Below are 22,240 nucleotides of genomic sequence, written 5' to 3' on the forward strand. Positions count from 1 at the left end.
AGATGGACCTTGACACACTGATATTTCTTCAATAAAGGTCTGATAACTGAAAGAATGGAAAGCAAAGTTTTGTCCTCAAAAGGCTTGGGCTAATACAGGCTCAATTCAAGGGCTTTCAATATCCAAACTAAAAGTAGCTGCGTGGAATTATTTGTCAGTACTGGAGTTGGATGGCAACAGAACAAGGCTGAGAAGTCCAGGATCAGAAAGAGAAAAGTAAGGCCCTGAAGGGTAAAATGGGTCACCAAAAAGGTGATATAGCTGATGAATGGTAGAAGGGGGACATTTGAATCTTCAGGCTTTGAACATCAAACCCAGTTCTCTTTAAGCATATACACCTTCACATGGCATTTGAGACTCTCGAAGGCCTGGATCCATCCTGCATTTGAGGCTTTATACTCCACCATTTGCTTTCATGTGTCAGCATACTCTCCAGTAAACAGAATTCCTTTTTTCATTCAATATGCCCTTCCCTCCTTAACTTCCATGCCGTTGTTACTAGGATTTCCTACCTGTGCTCAAAATGCAGAACAACTGCCACTGCCCTTATGCAACTTTCCATGCTTTTGCCTCCTCTGTATCCACCTCTCACTTTATTTAATACCATCCTTATAACAGTAGTTAAATACAGGCTTGGCACCTACCAGGTGGGGTAAGCTTAGGGATTAATGAGGGCCAATCAGGGCATAGGTAGGCACAGTAAGGATGGCAGTGTTCCAGAAATGGAGCAGTGGTTGTTCAAAGGTCAAAGAGGGAGGTCATCACATGTGGCTGGCTCATGCACTGTTGAATGCTCTCCTTCCTAGCAGAGGCTAAGGCACGAGTCTCCTCCTGAAAGCGGCGGTGTCCCTCCTCAGTAAGCCTCCAGAGTCCAGGCCTTGTCCTTGCATTGGACCCATCCTGAAGGCTGACTGGAGCCTTCTCAAAGCTGCCCAGGAAGCAGAGGTTGTGGCGGATGGTGTTCTTCCAGCCACCTGGAGCTGTCCAGAAAAAGGGAAAATGCTGTTTGGTGAAACTGTAGATCTCTTGCACATTGAGGCCACATGGGGGGCTGTTTCTTAGTGCCAGAGCAATTAGGTGTCTGTAACTGAGGGGCGGCCGGGGCCAGGACTTCCTCTCCTGGCTGTCGCCTTGCCATAGCTTCTGGCTCTGGAAGCACTCCCCTTTGTTTGGGGATTGGAGGGCCACAGAGGAGTTGTTATCTTGTTCCTCAGTCTCCTCTTCTGTGAGCTCCCAGTCGCTTGGGGAAGAGGTGAACCGCTTCTGTGGGGGAGACTGCTTGCTGCAGGAAGATGGCAGGGACTCCATCACTGTGTCCTCTGAGCAGTTAGACACTTCATCCTTTGGGAGTAGCTGAGGGGAAGGATGTATGCTTGCCAGATCCTCTTTCTCACTGGGCTTTGGGGCCTCCTGGCTGCCAAGGGGGCACACAATGTTGGGATTCACCCACATCCACAGGTTGAGTTCAGATTTAGGACTATCTTTTTCAGGACTGAGTCTCCTCTCTTGAGGTACTTTTGGGGTCTCCATTACTCTGAGTCTGTATTTGGCAAGGTTCTGCTCAGCTAAGGGGCACTGGTCTGTGGTGCAAGGCAGGAAGAACTCATTTCCCATGTCCCAGTCCAGCAGCCCTGGGACCTGGCCATGGAGACTGCACCAGAACCCAGGATTTTTTAGTTTTAGATCCATCTTTAGTGGAGAGATAGGTGGAGAGAGACTTCCAAAAGGACAGAAGTCTCTGAGGCACTTCTCATAGCCCTTGTTGAGCCACCGGTTTTGATGCAGTATATCTCATCTAGAGAGTTTATCAGAAGGCTGGATAGAAGTACTGGAAAAGGGGGCACCAATGTCTCATTGATTAATGGTTAGACTTGGAGAAACCCCAGTGTTCTGGAACAGAAATCAAAACAAAGAAGTAACTAAAAAAGAGCTTTTTGGCAGGAAAACAGTTCAAGGTGGAATTCCTGAGTTTTCACTGGAAGCAGGGAGTCCCCATATGAGGACCTACAAATTTTGAACTATGTGCAAACTAAGGTGACTTGTATAACAGGTGCTTGTCTGGCATATCTTTCAACTCTTGCTGAGTTCATTTAATGAAGGAACAAACACGTGCACAGATCAAATTATATTTTGAGTCATTCTTAAATGTTTTAAAAAATCATTTCATTTTTAAAGTGCCTTTTGTCAAGTGCTTTCAAATAGATGATCTCAACTGATTCTCATGACAGTCCTGTAAGATAACATAGTGGGTATTATTAACCCCATGTTACAGATAAGGGAACTGAGATCTACATAATAATTCAGACTACATATCTAAGTAAGTCGCAGAGCTAGATCCACAGCCTATGTCTTCCGACCCTTTTATTATACCCACTTAATCACATTCAAATTACTAAATAAAGGAAGCAGCAAAATGTGTAACCTGAGTTTTAGAGTAAGATGGTATTTATCAGAAGATAATCTCTGTTAGTCTCAAATCCATGCTAGAGATAAACTGTGCCATTTTCAATCTTATTTTGGGAAACAGCTGACTTCCCTGTCTCAGGTCACTTTCTCAGGAACTGAGTTCTGAACTGTACTCTGAAGACAGTAGGCTCAAAGTTTAGCCATGACATGCAAGTTCCTAAAAGCTCCAGAGTTTGACTTTCCAGTAAGTTCATCCCAAGGGCATTCTTAGGAAAAACAAAATGGGACAGTTTAATTTAATTGAGTCTGCACAAAATCCATCTATAAAGTATGTGATATTATTAAAACCATCACATAGAACTATACCTCAATAATATCCAGCAAATATCAATGGGAGCTCTTGGGGGACACACTAATCCCCCTATTGTTTCCTACCCACTCTTGTCCTATTCTACCCCAAATCATCCTCCATACAAACAGTCAGATTGATCTTTCTACTGTATAAATATAAAAATTACTAATAATAACAACATCAACTGCTAATACTTATTGAATTCTCTAAGCACTATATGTGATTTAACTCATTAATCCTCAAAACAACCCTATGAAATAGGTACTCTTGTTATTCTCCCTTTATAAAGGAAACAATATAAGATAAAAAAAACGTAAGTCACACAGATAGTAAAAGTCAGAGCTGAGTTTCAAATCCAGGTAGCCTGACAGTGCTTTTACTCACTGTACTATAATCTCTTCTGTTTCTCTACTCCAACATAAAATCCTATGACTTAATGCAGCATAAAAGGCCCTCCAGAATCCCACTTCTGTTTACCTTTCCAGGCTAATTAATCACCTCAGCTTCCTTCCTTCATAATCACCTCCTAGAAACACTGAACTTCTGGGATTTTCACCACACCTACCCCCATCTTTTGTCTATGTCCCTTTGCTCAAGTCGCCACCTCTACTTGGAATGGTCTACTCCCAATTGCCTTGGCTTGGCTGATCCCTACTCATCTTTTAAGACTCAGGGACGCTTTCTCTAATAAGCATGCTGCTTCCACCTCCCCATAGGGAATTAATGGATCCCCTTCCCAGTTGGGAACTGACCAGGGCAAAGCAGGGGACTAATCCTGAAATATTCAGCTTATTATGACAACCCCAGAGAGCCTGGCAGCATCTTAGCTCTCAGTAGTTCTTTATCCCATAAATAAGGCCTTTAGTGTTGTACAATTTCTCTTCCATCTTCACCAGGGAACACAGTCTAATCTTAAGACTAGTAAAACTAGGTCATCACTGTGTATTTTATTTCTTTAAGCCTCATTAAAACATTTAATATGTAGGTATTGAGCATCTACCATGTTACAAGCAGTATGTAATATGTCTGGCAGATGAATAAGACACAACTCAAGAGGATATCACAGCTAAATAGAGGAAGACAGACAAGTAAAGAGAAAAAAACACAGTGTGATGAGTGCTAGACACTATGCTAGGAGAGCATAGAGAGAGAAAACCTAACCCAAATGATAGGAATTAGAAGGGCTCCCCATAGGAGGAGTTGCTTGAGCTAAAGCTTAAAAGGTATGTTACACAGGGACAGAGACACGGGGAATAGGCTAGCACATGCCAACCAAGGACTTGGTACCTTGTCTCTTAAGTGTGCTCCATAAAAAGAGGCCAGAGCATTTTGCATATGCTGTGGAAAAAATAAACTCATATTTGTGGGTATCCTGTTTTCCAGGCTCCTACCCACCCCAAATGTTGATACAGGCAAAAATGTTAGTGATTGATGAAACTGCATCATACGCAAAGTAGGGTACACACACACACACACACACACACACACACACATATTAATGGCCCAACAACAGCAGCAGTGGAAGTAGTACGTTTGCCTGCCATCAATTTTCAAAAGCATTCCTGCACCCAGACTTTGGTCTCCACTAAAAGAACTGGTAAAGAAGGTAGTTGATACATGTTTGGGGGCAGGAAAAAAATCAGATATGTCTAATAAATAAATTCTCTTGTTACAAAGAAGAATGCTTTCAAGCACGTCAGAGGCAGTGTTAAAAGGATGGACAGTCAACTTAAAGGGGCTCCTGCTACCAGACTGTGACTTTTTGATGCATATATTATGATTAATTAAAACTGGTTTAGTCTTTAAAGGGCTATGAGTACATAATGATACCCAAATTTTTAAAAGAGGTAATTGTAATAAAAAAGAGCAAATATTTAAGTTTTCTTGCTTTTACATAAGAAACTCTTAAAATGCATGCATGATTTTTTTTTCATTTTAAGTATATGTCTATTTATAAAGTATAGATATGTACTTGTTTCTACTGGAGGGTAGACAGGAAATAATACATAAGAAAAAATGAGTAAGCCATATGTTGTTCTAGAAAAACAGGTACCATACGAATGGGTAGTGTGTTTGTTTGTATGCTGCCTGAGCTGTTTTCCAAACCATGCACCCTGGTCCTGGGGCTGTGTAAATCCATAGCAAGTACCTCTTTCTAATTCATATAGAGGAGCCATCCAGTCATCATGTGCCCACAAATTATATCCTGTCAGAGACAGCATCTTTTTTATAATTCACACATAGACAAGCAGTCATGTATACCAAGAACTGGTAAGATAGATTAATCTAGTCCTGATGGTCAAACATAATAATAGCTCCAATAGGGTATTGAAAGATGATTAACAATATAATGTTAAGAAGAGAACTTCGCACCAGTCAGAATGGCCATCATCAAAACATCTACAAACAATAAATGCTGGAGAGGGTGTGGAGAAAAGGGAACCCTCTTGCACTGCTGGTGAGAATGTAAATTGATACAGCCATTATGGAGAACAGTATGGAGGTTCCTTAAAAAACTAAAAATAGAGCTACCGTATGACCCAGCAATCTCACTACTGGGCATATACCCTGAGAAAACCATAATTCAAAAAGAGTCATGTACCGCAATGTTCACTGTAGCACTATTTACAGTAGCCAGGACGTGGAACCAACCTAAATGTTCATTGATGGATGAATGGATAAAGAAGATGTTGCACATATATACAATGGAATATTACTAAGCCATAAAAAGAAATGAAATTGAGTTATTTGTAACGAGGTGGATGGACCTAGAGTCTGTCATACAGAGTGTAGTAAGTCAGAAAGAGAAAAACAAATACTGTATGCTAATGCATATATATGGAATCTAAAAAAAAATGGTACTGATGAACCTAGTTGCAGGGCAGGAGTAAAGATGTAGACATAGGGAATGGACTTGAGGACACGGGGTGGGAAGGGGAAGCTGGGGCGAAGTGAGAGTAGCATCGACATATATACACTACCAAATGTAAAATAGATAGCTAGTGGGAAGCAGCCGCATAGCACAGGGAGATCAACTCGGTGCTTTGCGATGACCTAGACGGCTGGAATAGGGAGGATGGGAGGGAGGCTCAAGAGGGAGGGGATATGGGGACATATGTATGCATATGACTGACTCACTTTGCTGTACAACAGAAACTAACACAGTATTGTGAAGCTATTATACTCCAATAAAGGTCTATTAAAAAAAAGTGTACAGGAAATAGTTTCTTAAGGAAGCAAGACTGACAAGACAGTGTCAGGTGGTCTCCTTTGGTCTCCTCGGGCTTAGGTTAAATTTGGCTGGTTGTGTGTACATTGAATGTAACACAGGCAAGAACATTTAAACAACCAGTCTGCAGCCTGAGGAAGTCCTTCTCTGTGAAGCAAAGTCCCAGTCCATGGTGGATGCCGTGAGCAACTGTGACAGGTCCTCTGGGCTTGAAGTTCTATCAGAACCTGGGTCCCCTCTGAAGTGGGGAGAAGCAGAGCAACAGGAGCAAACCTTGGAACATGCACACCTGGCAGGAGCCACTGGCCTTGCCCGACCTTATGTCCTATTCATACAAGGGGGTTGGGACCTGTTCAATTCTCTATTTTAAGCCACACTGACTTCATTATTATTATTGAGTCTTATGCCAGCTAGCAAACTCTTTTTGTTAATTCAGAAAGAAGATGTCGTGTACAAAAATCACCTTATCTTAAGATGTTTTATTCTAGATTTGGTCAATTCACATTCTATTAACCACCCTATGGGTATAAATTGGAGTTGACATCTAAACATACACAGCACACTTATTATTCTGAAATATTTTAATGTTAATTACCACATGGAAAAAATATTTTTTTTCCAGTTCCAAGCTGCTATTGTCTTGAATCTTTGTCTCCTACTTGCTCACTAGAATAAAACACCTTTATTGTACCCTGCAACTTCATCAATTGCCCCTGGTTTCCCTGGTTTCTGTCCAAACCAAGAGGACTAGTAAAATCTCTTATTGTGGTCACATTTCCTATGTAACCTACCTGATTAAGATAACTCGTCTGTGTACATTGAACGCTATATATGACCAACTTTGTACAATGTCATTGCTTATTAAATACTCATCTAATAAATGAATGACAGATGGAAAAAAAATTAAAACTGGTACACACATACACACACACACCATTATAAACAATGGTTAAAAACAAGCCAAAACAGGATGGAGGAAGATTTATAAGACACACAAACAAAAACACATAAGGAACTCTGACATATCAATAAGAAAAGGACAAACAACCCAGTATAATAGGCAAAGGATATGAAAAGGCCCATTCAGAGAAAAAAATAATCTGAATGGTCAATAAACACAAGAGATGCTCAACCTCACTTATAATCAGAGAAACGCAAATTAAAACAAAAATAAGATGCTATACACTGTCAGATTAATAGTATTTAGTAAATTTGAAGATACTTAATATTTACTACCTGAGAAATCTACTTTTAGGTATATATTATAGAAAGTCTTAGACATGTGCATACTAAGAAACATAAATGAACAGCACTGTATGAAATGGTAAAACAAACAAAAAATAGGTAACAACCTAAATATCCATAGCAGTTTGAAAAATAATATATAAATTTGGGTATAATCATTATAATGGATTACTCTAATATTAGAATAATGAACCAAAGTTACACATATCATTGTCGATTAATTTCAAAAGTATAATTTTGACTGAAAAAGTTGCAAATAAATATATACTGTATGCCATCATTTAAATGAAAATTTTAAAACTGCAACACAACACTACTTTAAGTATCTAGATTCAAAAACATGTAGAGAAAGTTTAAAACTATGCAAACAGAGAAAATAAAATAGGATTAGGGAGGAGTATACAGGGAGTTACAACCGTGTCTGTAATGTGGGAAAAATAAATCAATTATGAGACACCAATTCACACCCATCATTTCAGCAAAATTTAAAAAAAAAATATCAAACTTTGACAAGAAGGGTAAGGAAAGGAAACATTCTCATCCACTATGTGTGGGAATGTAAATTCGCGCAGCCGTTTTAAAGGGTGATTTGTCAGTGTTTATTAAAAGTTACGGGCTTCCCTGGTGGGGCAGTGGTTGAGAATCTGCCTGCCAATGCAGGGGACACGGGTTCGAGCCCTGGTATGGGAGGATCCCACATGCCGCGGAGCAACTGGGCCTGTGAGCCACAAGTACTGAGCCTGCGCATCTGGAGCCTGTGCTCCGCAACAAGAGAGGCTGCGACAGTGAAAGGCCCGCGCACCGCGATGAAGAGTGGCCCCTGCTCGCCGCAACTAGAGAAAGCCCTCGCACAGAAACGAAGACCCAACACAGCGAAAAATAAATAAATTAATTAATTAATTAATTAATTTTTAAAAAATGTTACAATCTGACTACCTTAAGATTCAGCAATTTTTACTTTTATGTGTGTACCCTAGAAAATACTTGTGTGCTTAAGGAAAACTCATGTAAGAGAGTGCTCCACATAATATCGCTTGGAATGCTGAAAAATAGCTAAATGTTCATTAATACAGAAGTAGGTGAATTAAATACCGTAAAAGCCACTCAAAGGAATACTATGCAGCTTTTATGAAGAATAAATTATCTGTAAGAAGACTGAATTCAATCCAGAATTGTTTGATGAAAAAAAAATCAAGTTGTAGAAGGTTATGGTAAGCTACGGTTAACCAGAGGGCTGCCTGTAGTGAGGAGAGGACCCAGGTATAGATAGTGATGACCAAACGCCTACCTGTAGTGATGAGAAGGACCCTGATGTGGCAGAACTGATCAGAAGACTGCCTATAGAGAAGAGAAATACCTACTATTATAGTGACACTAGCTCGAAAATCAGCCAATGCAAAAAACAAACACACGTGTAAGGCGGAGCTCTCCACGCGTCTTTCTGTACAATGAAGAGTTTCACGTGAGCAAACTGTCCCGTGGAAAACAGATGTGGGTGGAACTAACTGGAAGCCTACCAACAGAGACAGACCCTAGAGTGAGCGAGCTACCCATAAGCCTGCTTGTATGATGAAGAAGACCCTTACATGGGGAAGGCTATCCATAGATTGTCTTTAAAGAGGAGAAAAACACTTACTATGGGCAGGTGTAACGAGAAGCCTTCTGATAGAAAAATAAGACCCTAGTGTTGACAAAGCTGAGCATAGGATTGCCTACATGATATGAAAGGCCCTGGCATGTATTGAGATAAAAGAGAACTGTTTGTAGAGAAGGATCCTTTCATAGTCAGAGGTAAGCCAATTGAGAAGAGAAGAACTTTTGTACGATTGCAACTGCCCAGACACCTGCTTACACAGAAGAGAAGGACCCTGGTTTGCCAGGGTATGACTAGAAGCCTTGCAATAAAGAATAGAAGGAAACTTGGTATGGGTGGGGCTAACGAGAGGTTGCCTATGGTATTAAGAAGGACTTGATGTAGATGGGGCTGTCCAAAGACTTACCTGTAATGATGAGAAGGACACTGCTGTGTTTGGAGCTGGTGGAGGTGTTTGACTATATTGATAACGAGGATTCTAAATTGGCTGACGTATTAGGGGTCTGTCTGAAAAAAAAATGAGGAAAACCCCTGTGTGGTGGAATAAAAGAGAAGCCTGACTCTCATAATAAAGAGAATCAAAGATGGTCATGGCAAGAAGCTTACAGATGAAGAGTTATATGCTTCTCTAGGGACTGGGTGTTAAATAATAATGGAGCAGCAGTCTGGACCTGGTTCTATGGAAGGAGCAGCTCTGGAGTGGGTAACCCCAAGGTCTGGTTGGGGAGTTGTCTTCAGGTATACCAGTAAGGTGGGAAGAGGACCCATTGGGTGAGAGACGTAGTCAAGGAGTGTAAATCTCTATGTGTGACTGGGATAGGCATAGAAATGTGCAGAGCAGAAGTGAGGCTCCTTATAGAAGAATGACTAGAGTTTCAGAGAAAATACTCCTGAGTTAAATAAACAGTTCAAATAACAATAACCTAAAATTCCACATGAGGATAATTTCTGTTAAAGTTACAATGAAGACATATAAGTGTTATTTAACATCAACAAATTAACAATAAGAAGTCTACTTCCTGTAATAATAGGCATAATGAGAGGATGAGGGGGAAAATCTTATATAAGTGGGGGTTGTCCAGATTATGTGGGGAGCAGTTCAAGGCCAAGTTTGTGTAGGTGGAGACTGGCTTAGGGAGTAAGCATCCTATTTTGGGCAGGATATTATTATTCTTGGTTAACATACTAACCATGAAATCTCCCTGCAGGGCTCTCTTCAGCCCAAGACCACAGCATGTTTCTGAATGAAGATTTATCCCTTACAGAATTGATCCCCTTAATATAATTTTTAGTTATAGAGTTCCCAGATTTTATTTGACTCTGAGGTTCCTCATCAAGACTCTTTTGGAACAGAGACATATCTCAGCCATCCATTAAGCTCAGATGACTGGTTCCCCAAAAGAGGGTGTTGCTTACATCCTGAAGGAATTACCCTCCCTCTGGGAGTGGAGCCACCTACATTCCTTCTGTGAATGTTGTTTACACTCAATCACTGCTTACATCATCCTCCCTTTACAATGGGGATGTAATTACACTCCAGCATAGAGAGTTCTGGTCTTACTCTAACTAATCCCAGTCCCCCACCACCTGACCGCCGACCATCCTTGGTCCTGTATGCGAAGAAAGAATTGAACAGCAGAATCTGGAGGTCACCTTCATATGGTCAAATAAAGATAAAAGGCCAGGGCTGAAAATCATCCCACAACAGGGCATGCCATCCAGCTGAGGGAGCAGGGGTGGGGATGAGGAGGGTGGGCAAGACTTTCCTTCCAACACATTTAGTGTTCTTGATATTGGCAAAAAACCAGGAACCAGCTTCTGGGCTTATTCTGAGAAAAATATATAAACTGGTTTGTGAGGTGATAACCTTGATCGGGCAGAAAATGACTCAGTTTGTTTTGTATTAACTGGATAGTCTTTAAGTATTTTGATGAAAATACTCAAAGGTCAAATTGGTAGAAACTGAATGATTTACATAATTTCTTTATGAATTTGATATAATTTAGAATTAGTAAAGGAAACATTAAAAAAATTTTATATATGTAGTTTGTATTCTGTTTTTACAATTTGGAGACAGTTTGATTTTGTGATTTTAGGGGGCAATTTTATTTCTATCCTATTATAAACCATATATTCTCATTCTTATCTCTTATGATATATACATTAATTTCTTAATTTTAAAAATGGTTGGCAGTGAATTTTACCAACCACCAAATCATTACTTTTTAACGCTTATGTACTTGATGTTGATTAGTACACTATTTTTTCCCTTTTTTGGCAATGTTATACTAAATTTTTCATGTTTCATATAGACATTTCCTAATAACATCATTCTCCCCTTTCAGAATTGACCCAGACCTTGAAGGATAGTTCCCAGCCTTGTTACAGCTGATTCCCTCCCAAGAGTCAGCCTATCAGTTCCCTCATCCCTTTGGATATGTACATGAAGGAGTTTTATGGTAAACAGACAATTGGTAGCAGTCAACAGCCATAGGAAATCAAATACCAAAGCTCACTAGCATCAAACAGCAGGAGATATCAACTATGTCAGGGAACAAGTGGGACTCGCTGAACCCAGAGCATCTGACACTGCACATTAAGTAGTGAGGATATGGCCCTTGCATGTACTAGAGCTATGTCTTTCTGCAGGTATAAAGGTCTGGTCTGGCATGGTTTGAGAGGCCTTCTATGCATAGATTTTAAGTGCTAAGATAGAAGTCTTTTAAGAGGAATATGTCATTAAGTTAATGGTGGGGTTAATTAGAAAACTGCTAGGAAATTGTCTTTTAAATATTGTTCTGTGGTTTTTATGAAGTATTTTATAAAATGTGGGAAAGAGTTTCAATTTTTTGTTTATATATCTTTATTTTCAGAAGTAGGAGATTTTTTGTCTTTGGTCTTTTTGGCACATTTTTATTTGCATTATATTTTAGAAGTTTAATTTCTCTTTTGATATTTTAGTTATATTTTGATATATTTTTATTTGCCTATTAATTTGTTTACTTACTTATTAATTTATAATTGCCACCATAAACCTACTAACCAGCCTGATAATTAGAACATTAACAGAAACTATTATCTGCCTACGATGACCCTCCCCCTCATACACTATGTCCCTTGCCTCCACCAATCCAAAGTATGTTTATCCTGAATTTTGTGTTATAATTCTCTCCCTTTATTTTAAAAATTGAGATGAAATTCACATAACATAAAATGAACAAGTTTAAAATGTACAAGTTAGTGGCATCTAATACATTCACAATGTGTGCAGCAATCATCTCTATCTAGTTCCAAAACATTTTTATCATCACGAGTGGAAACCCTATACCCATTAAGCAGTCACTCCTTAGAGTGACTCATAGCCGTGCCACTCCAACCTCTTTGGCTCATAGCTGTGTCACTCCAACCTCTGTTTCCATCATCACATCTCCTCCTCTCCCTCTGTTTCTGTTGGCACGTCACCTTTTCTGACCCCGAGCCTCCTGTTTCCTTCTTATAAGGACCCTTCTGGTAACAAAAGGCAGAGCTTGATAATCCAGAATAATCTCCTCATCCAAAAATCCTTAATTTAATCACATCTTCAAAGTCTCTTTTGACATGTAAGGTAAGATATTCACAGGTTCCTGGAATTACAATGTGGACATCTCTGGGGGACAATTATTCAAGCCTAACAGAGTTGGCCTTCTGGCCTCCAAAGATTCATGTCTATCTCAAATGCAAAATACATTAATCACACCCCAAGTTTCCCAAAAGTCTCAAAAGCATCAACTCAAGTCTAAAATACCATCCAAGTCTCAACAGCACCTAAATTTGGTATGATTGAGGCTCTGGATATTATCCATCCTAGGGCAGAATTTATCTCCATCTGTGGACCTATGAAACTGGAAAATAATTTTTATCTGATTCCAAAATACAATGGTGGAAGGGACATAGGACAATAATTATAGACATTCCCATTTAAAACTGAAGAAAATGGAAGGATAAAAGAAGTCACCAGTTTTGAGCAATTTTGAAATCCAAATGGGCAATCAATCTACATTAGTTTTCAAGGATGATTCAAGATGGGAATACTTTCCTGTGGCCTCATGGATCTAACTTCTATGTCTATGGCTCCACCCTCTAGGCCTGTGGCTGTGCCCTCATTGTCACATTTTCTTTTACATAAAGGGTCACATGCGTTTTTAGCTGAGTAGTTTTTTCAGCCTGTTTTCTGCCTATCGAATTTTGGGAGTCCAAGACTCCCAAATTTTATCCTGGATCCTATTCAGCCCCAGATGACAATGTGTCTGCTGGTATAACATTATTAATCTCAAGAATTTTGTGATTTACATGTGTATGTCACGGAGAGCCACTGCCTTAGACAAGATGCTCTTTCACAGATTTTTTCCTGGATAATTCCGTCTCTATTCCTGATTTCTGCTGTGATAGCTGAGGGTATTCATGAGTCTAAGGAAAAATTTCTTCAAAGAGCTCTCTGTGTGATTGAATACTCTTACTTTTTGATATTTTTAAGGCATAGAAAAAGGTTTTCCAGCTACACTCTTGGCTTTCTCAACAGTGGACACTTTATCCTAATTGTATCTCCTATTTTTATCATCCTTTGTAATCTGGATAGGCTGAGAATTTCCAAATCATCAAGCCCTGGTTCCTTGAGGCTGAACTGGTCGCCCCTCAATTTACACTTTCCTCTTTCATTTCACTATAAGCAGCAAGAAGAAACCAAGCCACACCTTGAATAATTTCTTTGGAAATATCCTCAACTAAATGTCCAAGTTTATTGCTTACAAATTTTGATTTCCACATAACTACAGGACGTGATTCAGCTAAGCTCTCTGCCACTGTAAAACAAGAATCACTGAACAAAGTTTCAGGATATAAAATCAATACACAATTGGACAGAAAGCATTTCCTCTAAGATCAGGAACAAGACAAGAATGCCCTATTTCACCACTTCTATTCAGTGTAGTACTGGATATTCCAGCCAGAGTAATTAGACAAGAAAAAGAATTAGAAGACATCCAAATTGGAAAGGAAGAAGTTAAATTATCTTTGTTTGCAGATGACATGATTTTATGTGTAGAAAATCCTAAAGATTCCACAAAAATGTAGAACTAATAAATGAATTCATTAAAGTTATAGGATACAAAATCTGCATGCAAAAATTAGCTGTGTTACTATGTACTAACAGTGAGCAATCTGAAAAAGAAAGTAATTCCATCTACAATAGCATTAAAAAGAAAAAAAACTTAAGAATAAACCTAACCAAGGAAGTGAAAGACATGTGCACAGAAAACAAAAAATATTGCTGAAAGAAATTAAAGAGGACATCAAATAACTGAAAGACATCCCTTGTTCATGCATCGGAAGATGTCAATAATATCTGTATTAGGGTGATCCAGAGGAACAGAACCAACAGTGTACGTATACTGCCTATCTATCTATCATCTATCTATCATCTATCTATCTATATCTATATCTATCTATCTATCTATCTATCTATCATCTATCTCTCTATCGAGAGAAAGAAGGGGAAAAGATTTAGCTTAAGAAATTGGCTTACACAGTTTTGGAGGTTTTGCAAGTCCCAAATCTGCAAGGTAGACCAGCAGGCTGTAGACCGAGAGAAGAGTTTCAGTTCCAGTCCAAAAGGAGTCTTCAGTATAATTCCTTCTTGCTTGGGGTAGGTCAGTCTTTCTCTTTAAGGCCTTCAACTGATTAGGTGAGTCCTGTCCAAATTATGAAGGGTAATCTGTTTAACTCAAAATCTAACAATTTAAGTGTAAATTTCATCTAAAGCATACCTTCACAGAGACATTTAGAATAATTCTTAATCAAATATCTGGGTATTGTGGCCTAGTCAAGTTGACACATAAAATTAACCATCACATTACCCAAAGTGACCTACAGATTCAATGCAATCTTCATCAAAACCCCAGCAATGTTTTTGCAAAAACAGAAAAAATCCATCCTAAGATTCATAGAGAATCTCAAGGGACCCTGAATAGCAAAAATAATCTTGAGAAAGAAAAACAAATTTGGAAGACACACTTCTGGATTTCAAAACTCATTACAAAGTATGTACCACATTTAGTTTATCTATTTATCCACTGAAGGACATTTGAGTTGTTTTCACCTTTTGGGTACTATGAATAATGCTGCTATGAACATGTGTGTACAAATAACTGTTTGAATCTTTTTTTTTTTTGAATTTTTTGTGTATATACTCAGAAGTGTCATTGCTAGATTATAAGGTAAGTCTATGTTTAATTTTCTGAACAACCACTATGGAATTTTCCACAGTGGCTGCACCATTTTACTTTCCCACCAGCAAAGCACAAAGAGTCTACTTTCTCCACAACTTCACCAACAATTTTTATGTTCTGCTCTTTTTAGAAAAATAATAACCACCCTACTGGGTATGAAGAGGTATGTCATTGTGATTTTGATTTGCATTTCCCTACTGATTAGCGATGTTAAGCATCTTTTCATGTACTTATTGGCCATCTGTACAACTAAATTGAAGAAATGTTTATTCATGTCCTTTGCCCACTTTAAAAATTGGGCAATTTGTTTTTTGTTCTTAAGTTGTAGGAGTCCTTTATATATCCTGGATATTAATCTATTATCAGATATAGGATTTGTAAACATTTTCTCCAATTCTGTGGTTTGCCTTTTTACTTTGTTGATAGTGTCCTTTGGTGTACAAAGTTTTCCAGTTTGTTGAAGTACTATTTATCTATTTTTTTGGTGTGGCCTATACTTCGTTGTCATATCCAAGAAATTGTTGCTAAATCCAATGTCATGAGGCTTTTCCACTGCTTTCCTCTAAGAGTTTTATAATTTTATCTCTTATGTATAACCTTTCATCCATTTTGAGTTAATTTTTGTATATGGTGTTAGGTAAGAGTCCAACTCTATGTTTACATGTGGATACACATTTTCAAAGCATTATTTGAAAAGTCTCTTTCCTCATTTAATTTTTGGCACCCTTGTTGAAAAGCATTTGACTGTATATATAAGGGTTTATTTCTGGCTCTCTGTTGTATTCCAAGTTGATGTGTCTGTCTTTATGTCAGTACCACACTCCTTTGATTAGTATAGCTTTGTAGTAAATTTTGAAACCAGGCAGTGTGAGTCCTCCAACATTTTTTTTTTTTCAAGATTGTTTTGGAAATTTAGATTTCCTTGCTCTTTCATATGAATTTTAGGATGGAATTTTTATATTTCTGCAAAAAAAGTCATTGGTATTCTGATAGGGATTGCATTAAATCTGAAGACTGCTTTGGTTAGTATGGATTTGATAACAATATTAAAACTTTCAATCCATGAACTTCACCAAGGTTCTGTTTCTCTGAAGAACACTGACTAAAACAGATGCATTACATTGCTTGATTTTCATATGTTAAACCACCCTTGCATTCCATGGATAAATCTCACTTGGTCATGATATATAATCTTTTTGATATGTGGCTGAATTCAGTTTGTTTGTATTCTTTGAGGGTATTTGCTCAATATTCATAAGAAATATTGATCTGTAGTTTTCTTTCTTGCACTATCTGACTTTAGTATCAGAGTAATGCTGGACTTATAGAATGAGTTAGGAAGTGTGCCCTCTTCAATTTTTTGGAAGAGTTTGAGGAGGATTGGTGTTAGTTTTTGTCTAAATGTTTGATATAATTCTCCAGTGAAGCCATATCTGGTCCAGGGCTTTTCTTTTTGGGGAGGGTTTTAGATTACTGTTTCAATCTCCTTACTCATTATAAGTATAGTGAGATTTTCTATTTCTTCTTGATTCAGTCTTGGTAGTTCGTGTGTTTCTATATATTTGTCTATTTAACCTAGATTTTTCAACATTTTGCATAAAATTGTTCATAGTACCTACTTACAGTCCTTTATTTCTGTAAACTTAGTAGTAATGTTCTTACTTACATTTCTGATTTTACTTCTATGAATGTTGTCTGTTTTTTAAGTCAATGTAGCTATTGGTCTTCAATTTTATTGATCTTTTAGAAAAAAACCCAAGTTTTATTTTTATTGATTTTCTCTAATATTTTTGATTTTTTCTATATTTTATACCTCTGTTCTAATCTTTATCATTTTTATCCTTCTGCTAGCCTTGGATTTAGTTTGTTTTTCTTTTTCTTTCTTTTCTTGAGCTGTAAATTTAGACTGTTGATTTGAGATATTTTTCTTTCTTTTGTAAGTATTTATAGCTATAAATCTTCCTCTAACTACTGCTTTGGCTCTATTTTATAAGTTGTCATATGTTGTGTTTCCATTTTCATTTGTGTTAAGATATTTCCTAATTCCTTTTGTGACATCTTCTCTGATCCATTTGTTCTTTAAGACTCTGTCATTTAATGTCCACATATTTATGGACTTTCCAGTTTTCCTTCAGCTATTGATTTCTAGTTTCATTCTGTTGTCATCAGAACAGATACTTTGCATGATTTCAATCGTTTTAAATTTATTGAGCTAGTTTGTGGCCTAACAAATGGTCTACCCTGACCAATTCATAGAATGTTCTATATGCTCTTGAGAAAAATGTGTATTCTGCTGTTTTGTGGTGTATTGTTCTATACATGTCTGTTAGCTTCAATTGGTATATAGTGTTGCTCAAATCCTCAATTTCCTTATTGATATTCTATACAGTTGTTTGATTCATTTTGGAAAGTGAAGTATTGAAGTCTCCCATTATTATTTTGAATTGTCTATTTGTCCTTGCAATTTTGTCAATGTTTGTTTCATATGTTTTGGAGCTCTGATGTTTAGTGCATATATGTTTATAATTGTTTTATGTTCATGGTAGACTGATTTTTTCTCAATATATAGTGTCTTTCTTTGTCTCTTTTAACAGTTTTATACTTAAAGTCTATTTTGTCTTTAATTACTATAGCCACTCCAGATCTCTTTTTGTTGCATTGAATATCCATCCTTTCATTTTCAAACTTTATGTGTCCTTATAGCTAAAGTGAGTCTCTTGTAAAATGCATATAACTAGATCATGTTTTTAGTAATCTGTTCTACCTTTTGATTGGACAGTTTAATCCATTCACATTTAAAGAAATTACTTATAGGGAAGGACATACTATTGCCAGATTTGTTAATTATTTTCTGTATATATTATAATTTCCCCCCAGTTTTGCAAGATGAAAGGAGTTTTGGTGATGATAGTGCACAACAATGTAAATGTACTTAATACCACTGAACCATACACTTAAAAATGATTAAGATGGTAAATTTTATGTTATCTGTATTTTATCCTTAGTAAAAAAAAAGAATTATGATAATGCCTGCCTTTTAGGATTGTTGTGATGATTAAATGAGTTTTCTGTATGTCCTATAGCTTTTTTGTCCCTCATTTCCTCCATTATAGCCTCCCTTTGTGCTTGGTTGATTTTTTTTTTGTAGTGACATTTTGTTTATCTTCTCATTTCCTTTTCTGCATAATTTATAGATATTTTAATTGTGATTGACATGGGAATTACATATAATATCTTGCAGTTACAATAATCAATTTTGAATTTGATACCAACTTAACTTCAATCACATACAAAAACTCCACTCCTTTACAACTATACCATCCAAATTTATGTTATCCCTAATAACATCTTTATTATTGTGTACCTATTAACATAGATTTATATTTATTTTTAATGAATTTGTCTGTGTTTGAATTTGTCTTTTAAGTCCAGTAGAAAATAAAAAGTACAAATCAAAATTATAACAGCCCTTGTTTTTATATTTGCTAGTGTATTTACATTTAACAGAGATATTTATATTTTCACAGGGCTCTGAGTTGCTGTCTTATTCTTAAAGAGGTGTTTTGAGAGATAGAGAGTTCTTGGTTGATAGTTTTTCTTTCAGCACTTTAAATATATCATCCCACTGACTTCTGGCCTCCAAGGTTTCTGCTGAGAGATCAGCTTATAATCTTATTTATGATCCCTTGACAAGTCTCCTTTCTCTTGATGCCTTCAAGACTCTCTCTTTGTATTTGTCTTTCAACAATTTGATAATATGTCTCAAAGTGGATCTCTTTGGGTTTTTTCTACTTGGGGTTTCCTGAGACTTGGATTCCTAGCTTCACATCTTTCCTCAAATTTAGGATATTCTCTGCCATTAAATCTTCAAATGGCCTCTCTGCACCTTTCTCTCTTCTCCTTCTGGGACACTCATAGTGCATATATTGATCCATTTGATGATGTTCCATAAGTTCCTTAAGCTCTGTTTCCTTTCTTATTTCTTTTTCTTTCCATTCCTCAGACTCAGTAATTTCAAATGCCCTATTTTCAAGTTGGCTGATTCTTTCTTTTGCCTGTTCAAGGCTGTGATGAATGACTTAGTGAATATTTCAATGCAGTTATTGTATTTTCCAGCTCCAGAATTTCTGTTTTGTTTCTTTTATGATTTCTTTCTCTTTGTTGATATTCTCATTGTATATATATAGTTTTCCTATATCCATTTAGTTCCTTGTCTGTGTTTTTCTTTAGGTCTTTGAGCATATTTAAGATAGTTGTTTTAAAGTCAAAGACATTAAATCTTATGCCTATGTTTCTTCAGGAACAGTTTTTTGCCACATTATTTTTTTTTTATTTGAATGGACCATGTTTTACTGTTTGTATGCTTTGTGATTTTTAAAAGTTGGGCATTTAAAAAACAGCCACCTCTCCCAGTCTTTGCAGACTGGCTCTGTGCCAGGGTAATCCCTCACTAATTAGCTGGATGTGTTCTGAGTCTTTGCATCAGCCTGAGGGGAAAGCTTACAGTCTTCTCAGGTCTTTTCTGAGCATGTGTCTTTCTTGAGCCTCTATGTGGCTTTTTTGACTCCCGCCATATACATAGATGCTTTTAAATGTCTTGATTCCCCAAAGAGTTTCCCCTACCTTGGCTTCTCCTTGGAGGCTTAGATGATCTATTGTATGTCGCTACATATAATCTCTTGCCCCAGGTGTTTGCAGATCTTAGTCTCCATGTAGCTTTCCCACGCATTTACTGCATCTCCCCACCTGATATCCAAATTAGACAAAACAGAGACAAGTCCTTCAGGCAACCCCAAGACAGGTTAGAACATAGCAAATGAAGTCTGCTCTGCTCACCAATCTGGTTTGAGGGAATGAATTGGGAATTGTTCTGCAGCCTTCTCCACCCCACACCAGGGAGGGGTGGGGCAAGTGTGAACATAAATACTGTAATTTTGAATATAGCTTTTCCTTGATTGACTAGTCCCTTGCTTGTTTCCCTTGACTATTTTCCAGAGCTCCTATAAATTACGTCTTTTTTGTTTGTCTCCATGGGAGAACAAGAGCTTGGAGCTTCCTACTCTGCTCTCTTCTGACATCACTGTCCATAATTATTTAAAAAAATCATTTTATGTTTAGTCAATTGTAGATTCCCATGCAGCTGTAGGAAATCATAAAGACCCTCTGTATACTTTGCTAAGTTTCCCCAAAAGGTAACATCTTATGAAACTATAATACATTATCACAACCAGAATAATGCCATCACATGGATCCCTCATGTTTTTCTCTTATATCCAAACATACTTTTCTCTTACCCCCCACCCCATCCTTAACCCCTGGCTACCACAAACTGTCCACCATCTTTATAATTTTGTCATTTCAACAATGTTATAGAAATGTCTTCAAACAGTATGTAGCCTTTTGGTATTGGCTTTTTTCATTCAGTAAAATTCCCTTGAGTTATATCCAAGTTGTTGTATCAATTAATAACTTATTTCTATGTATTCTGAGTAGTATTCAATAGTTTGAGTATACCAGCATTTGTTTAACCATTCGCCTTGTTTCCAAGTTTTGACTATTACAAATAAAGCTGCTATACATATTTGTGTATGTTTTTGTGTGAAAATCAGTTTTCATTTCTCTGGAATAAATGCCTAGGCATGAAATAGTGGGTCCTCTGGTAGTTTCCTGGTCAACTTAATAAGAAACTGCCAGACTGTTTTCCAGCATAATTCCAACATTTTAATTTTCATCAATAATATTTGAGTCGTACTGCTTCTCTGTATCATTATCACCATTTAGTGTTGGCATTATTTTCTTTATAGCTATCTGATAGGTATATAGTAACCCCTCATTGTCAGCTTTTTAAATAACACATATATTGAGACATAATTCACATACTATACAATTCACCCATTTAAAGTGTATGATTCAATGGTTTTTAGTATATTCACGAAGTTTTGCAACCATTACCACAATCAATTTTGGAATATATTCAACAACACAAAAAGAAATTTCATACACATTAGCAGTCACACCTCCCCCCCCCCCCCATTTCCACCACTCACCCTCACTCCAGTTCTAAGCACTTTCTTTCTGTCTCCATGGATTTGGAGAATTCTGAACATTTCTTATAAATGGAAGCATATGAAATGTGGTCTTGTGTGTCTGTTTCTTTCATTTAGTATAACGTTTTAAGGTTCATACATGTTTTAGCATGTATGAGTACTTCATTGCATTTTATTGTGGTAAAATACAAATAACATCAAATTTACCATTTTATTCATTTTAAAATATACATTTCAGTGTCATTAACAGCATTCACAAGGTTGTGCAACTATCACCATCACCTAGTTTCAGAACTTTTCATGAACCCAAATGGAAGCCCTGTAACCATTAAGTAGTCATTGCCCATTCTCCTTTCTCCTCAGCCTATGGCAACCACTAATCTACTTTCTGTCTTTATGGGTTTGCCAATTCTGGATATTTCATATAAATGAAATTATTCAATATGTCGCCTTTCCAGTGTCTGGTTCTTTCACTTAGCATGTTTTCAAGGTTCATCCATGTTTTAGCATATACCTTGTTGCTTTATATGGCGGAATAATATTGCATTAAATGGATATACCATATTGTGTTTATCCATTCTTCCAATAATGGACATTTAGGATGTTTCCACCTTTTGGCCATTGTGAGTAGTGCTGCTATGAATATCTGTGTACAAGTTTTTTTCAAACACTTGTGTTAAATTCTTTTGGGTAAAAACTTAGGAGCAAAATTACTGAGTATAAGAAAATTCCAAGTTTAATTTACTGAGGAAGAGCTGTTTGCACAGTGGTTGCACCATTTTACATTCCCATCAGCAATATAGGAAGGTTCCAATTTCTCCATATCCTCACCAGCACTTATTTTCTGATTTTTAAAATAATAGCCATCTTAGTGAATGTGAAGTGGTATTTCATTGTGGTTTTGATTGCATTTTCCTTAATGAATAACAATGTTGCATTTTTTCATGTATTTATTGGTTATTTGTATATCTTCTTAGGAGAAATATCTGTTTAAGTCCTTTCCCTATTTTTTAATTGGATTGTTTCCATTTTGTTCTCTTTTGCAGCTTATGCTTTTAGTGTCATATGTAAGAATCCATTGCTAAATCCATAAGTATTTACCCT

General features: G+C 37.1%; 1 protein-coding gene across 1 annotated transcript; it reads right to left on the reverse strand.

Annotated features, from left to right (window-relative positions):
• Positions 1–738: 738 nt before the first annotated feature.
• On the reverse strand, positions 739–1,689 carry FOXR2 (forkhead box R2). The gene has a single exon (XM_007188279.2). The coding sequence runs from the start codon at positions 1,687–1,689 to the stop codon at positions 739–741; it is 951 nt and encodes a 316-aa protein (XP_007188341.2).
• Positions 1,690–22,240: the final 20,551 nt, after the last annotated feature.

The sequence above is a fragment of the Balaenoptera acutorostrata genome, chromosome X (assembly GCF_949987535.1).
Source record: "Balaenoptera acutorostrata chromosome X, mBalAcu1.1, whole genome shotgun sequence".
Classification (NCBI taxonomy): domain Eukaryota; kingdom Metazoa; phylum Chordata; class Mammalia; order Artiodactyla; family Balaenopteridae; genus Balaenoptera; species Balaenoptera acutorostrata.